General features: G+C 69.8%; 2 protein-coding genes across 2 annotated transcripts; both read left to right on the top strand.

Moving 5' to 3' along the window:
- Positions 1–54: 54 nt before the first annotated feature.
- Positions 55–291, top strand: AURANDRAFT_34341 (hypothetical protein; the record flags this gene model as incomplete). Its single annotated transcript, XM_009043855.1, has 1 exon — positions 55–291. A coding segment is annotated over one exon (237 nt), but the record flags the coding sequence as incomplete, so codon positions are not given.
- Positions 292–420: 129 nt separating this feature from the next.
- On the top strand, positions 421–633 carry AURANDRAFT_34339 (hypothetical protein; the record flags this gene model as incomplete). Its single annotated transcript, XM_009043856.1, has 1 exon — positions 421–633. A coding segment is annotated over one exon (213 nt), but the record flags the coding sequence as incomplete, so codon positions are not given.
- Positions 634–934: the final 301 nt, after the last annotated feature.

Below are 934 nucleotides of genomic sequence, written 5' to 3'. Positions count from 1 at the left end.
AAGAAGAAGGCCCAAAATAAGGCGCGCGAGAAGCTCCGGCGCAAGGGCCTCCTCGCCGAGGACGCGCCGACGGCCGAGATGTTCGAGGAGAAGTTCTTCGACGTGTCGCTCACGGAGGTGCCGGAGAAGAAGCGCAAGCGCATCATCCAGGAGCTGCGCGCCGTGACGCGCTTCAGCCTGAAGCAGGCGACGGACGCGGCCGAGCGCGTGCCGTGGACGATCAAGAGCTCGTTGACCCGGGAGGCCGCGGACGCCGTCGTCAAGCGGCTGTCCCGCGCCGGCGCCGGCGTCGAGCTCGTCGCGGGCAAGAAGCCGGCCGCCGACGAGGCGAGCGTCGACTCCAAGGAGGCGGACGTGCAGTTCCTGGAGGCGCAGCGCGAGAAGCGCATGCTCGAGCGGAAGAAGCGCGCGGCCGTGAACATGGCCGGCGTCGAGGCCGCGGACAAGGAGCGGCAGCAGGTCCAGGCGACGTTCAGCGTCTTCGACGCGGACAACAGCGGCGCCATCGACGTCGGCGAGCTCGAGGGCCTGCTCAAGGAGCTGTGCATCCCCGTCAAGGACAAGGACGAGCTCCACGCCATCATGACGGAGCTCGACGGCGACGGCTCCGGCGACATCGACTTCCACGAGTTCTACATGTGGTTCAAGCAGGTCGGCGAGTCGAAGAAGGGCGGCATCATCGGCAACGCGCTCTCCGCGTCCCTCGCCGTGCAGAAGTTCGGCAACGCCATGGCCGGCGCGACGCGCATGCTCGAGGCGAAGCGCGTCATCATCGCCTGCGCGGAGCACGACGCGGCCCAGCACGCGCGCCTGCTCTTCCGCCAGTCGCGGCCCGACGAGGGCCACGACGGCGACGAGGTCGCGCGCGAGGTCGCGGTGGACCTCGCGGCGGAGAAGCGCTTCTCCGCCGTGCGCGCCGTCGTCGGGCGGCCGA

The sequence above is a fragment of the Aureococcus anophagefferens genome (genome assembly GCF_000186865.1).
Source record: "Aureococcus anophagefferens unplaced genomic scaffold AURANscaffold_74, whole genome shotgun sequence".
Lineage (NCBI taxonomy): Eukaryota > Pelagophyceae > Pelagomonadales > Pelagomonadaceae > Aureococcus > Aureococcus anophagefferens.
This window is presented reverse-complemented; position numbering and strand designations above follow the sequence as displayed.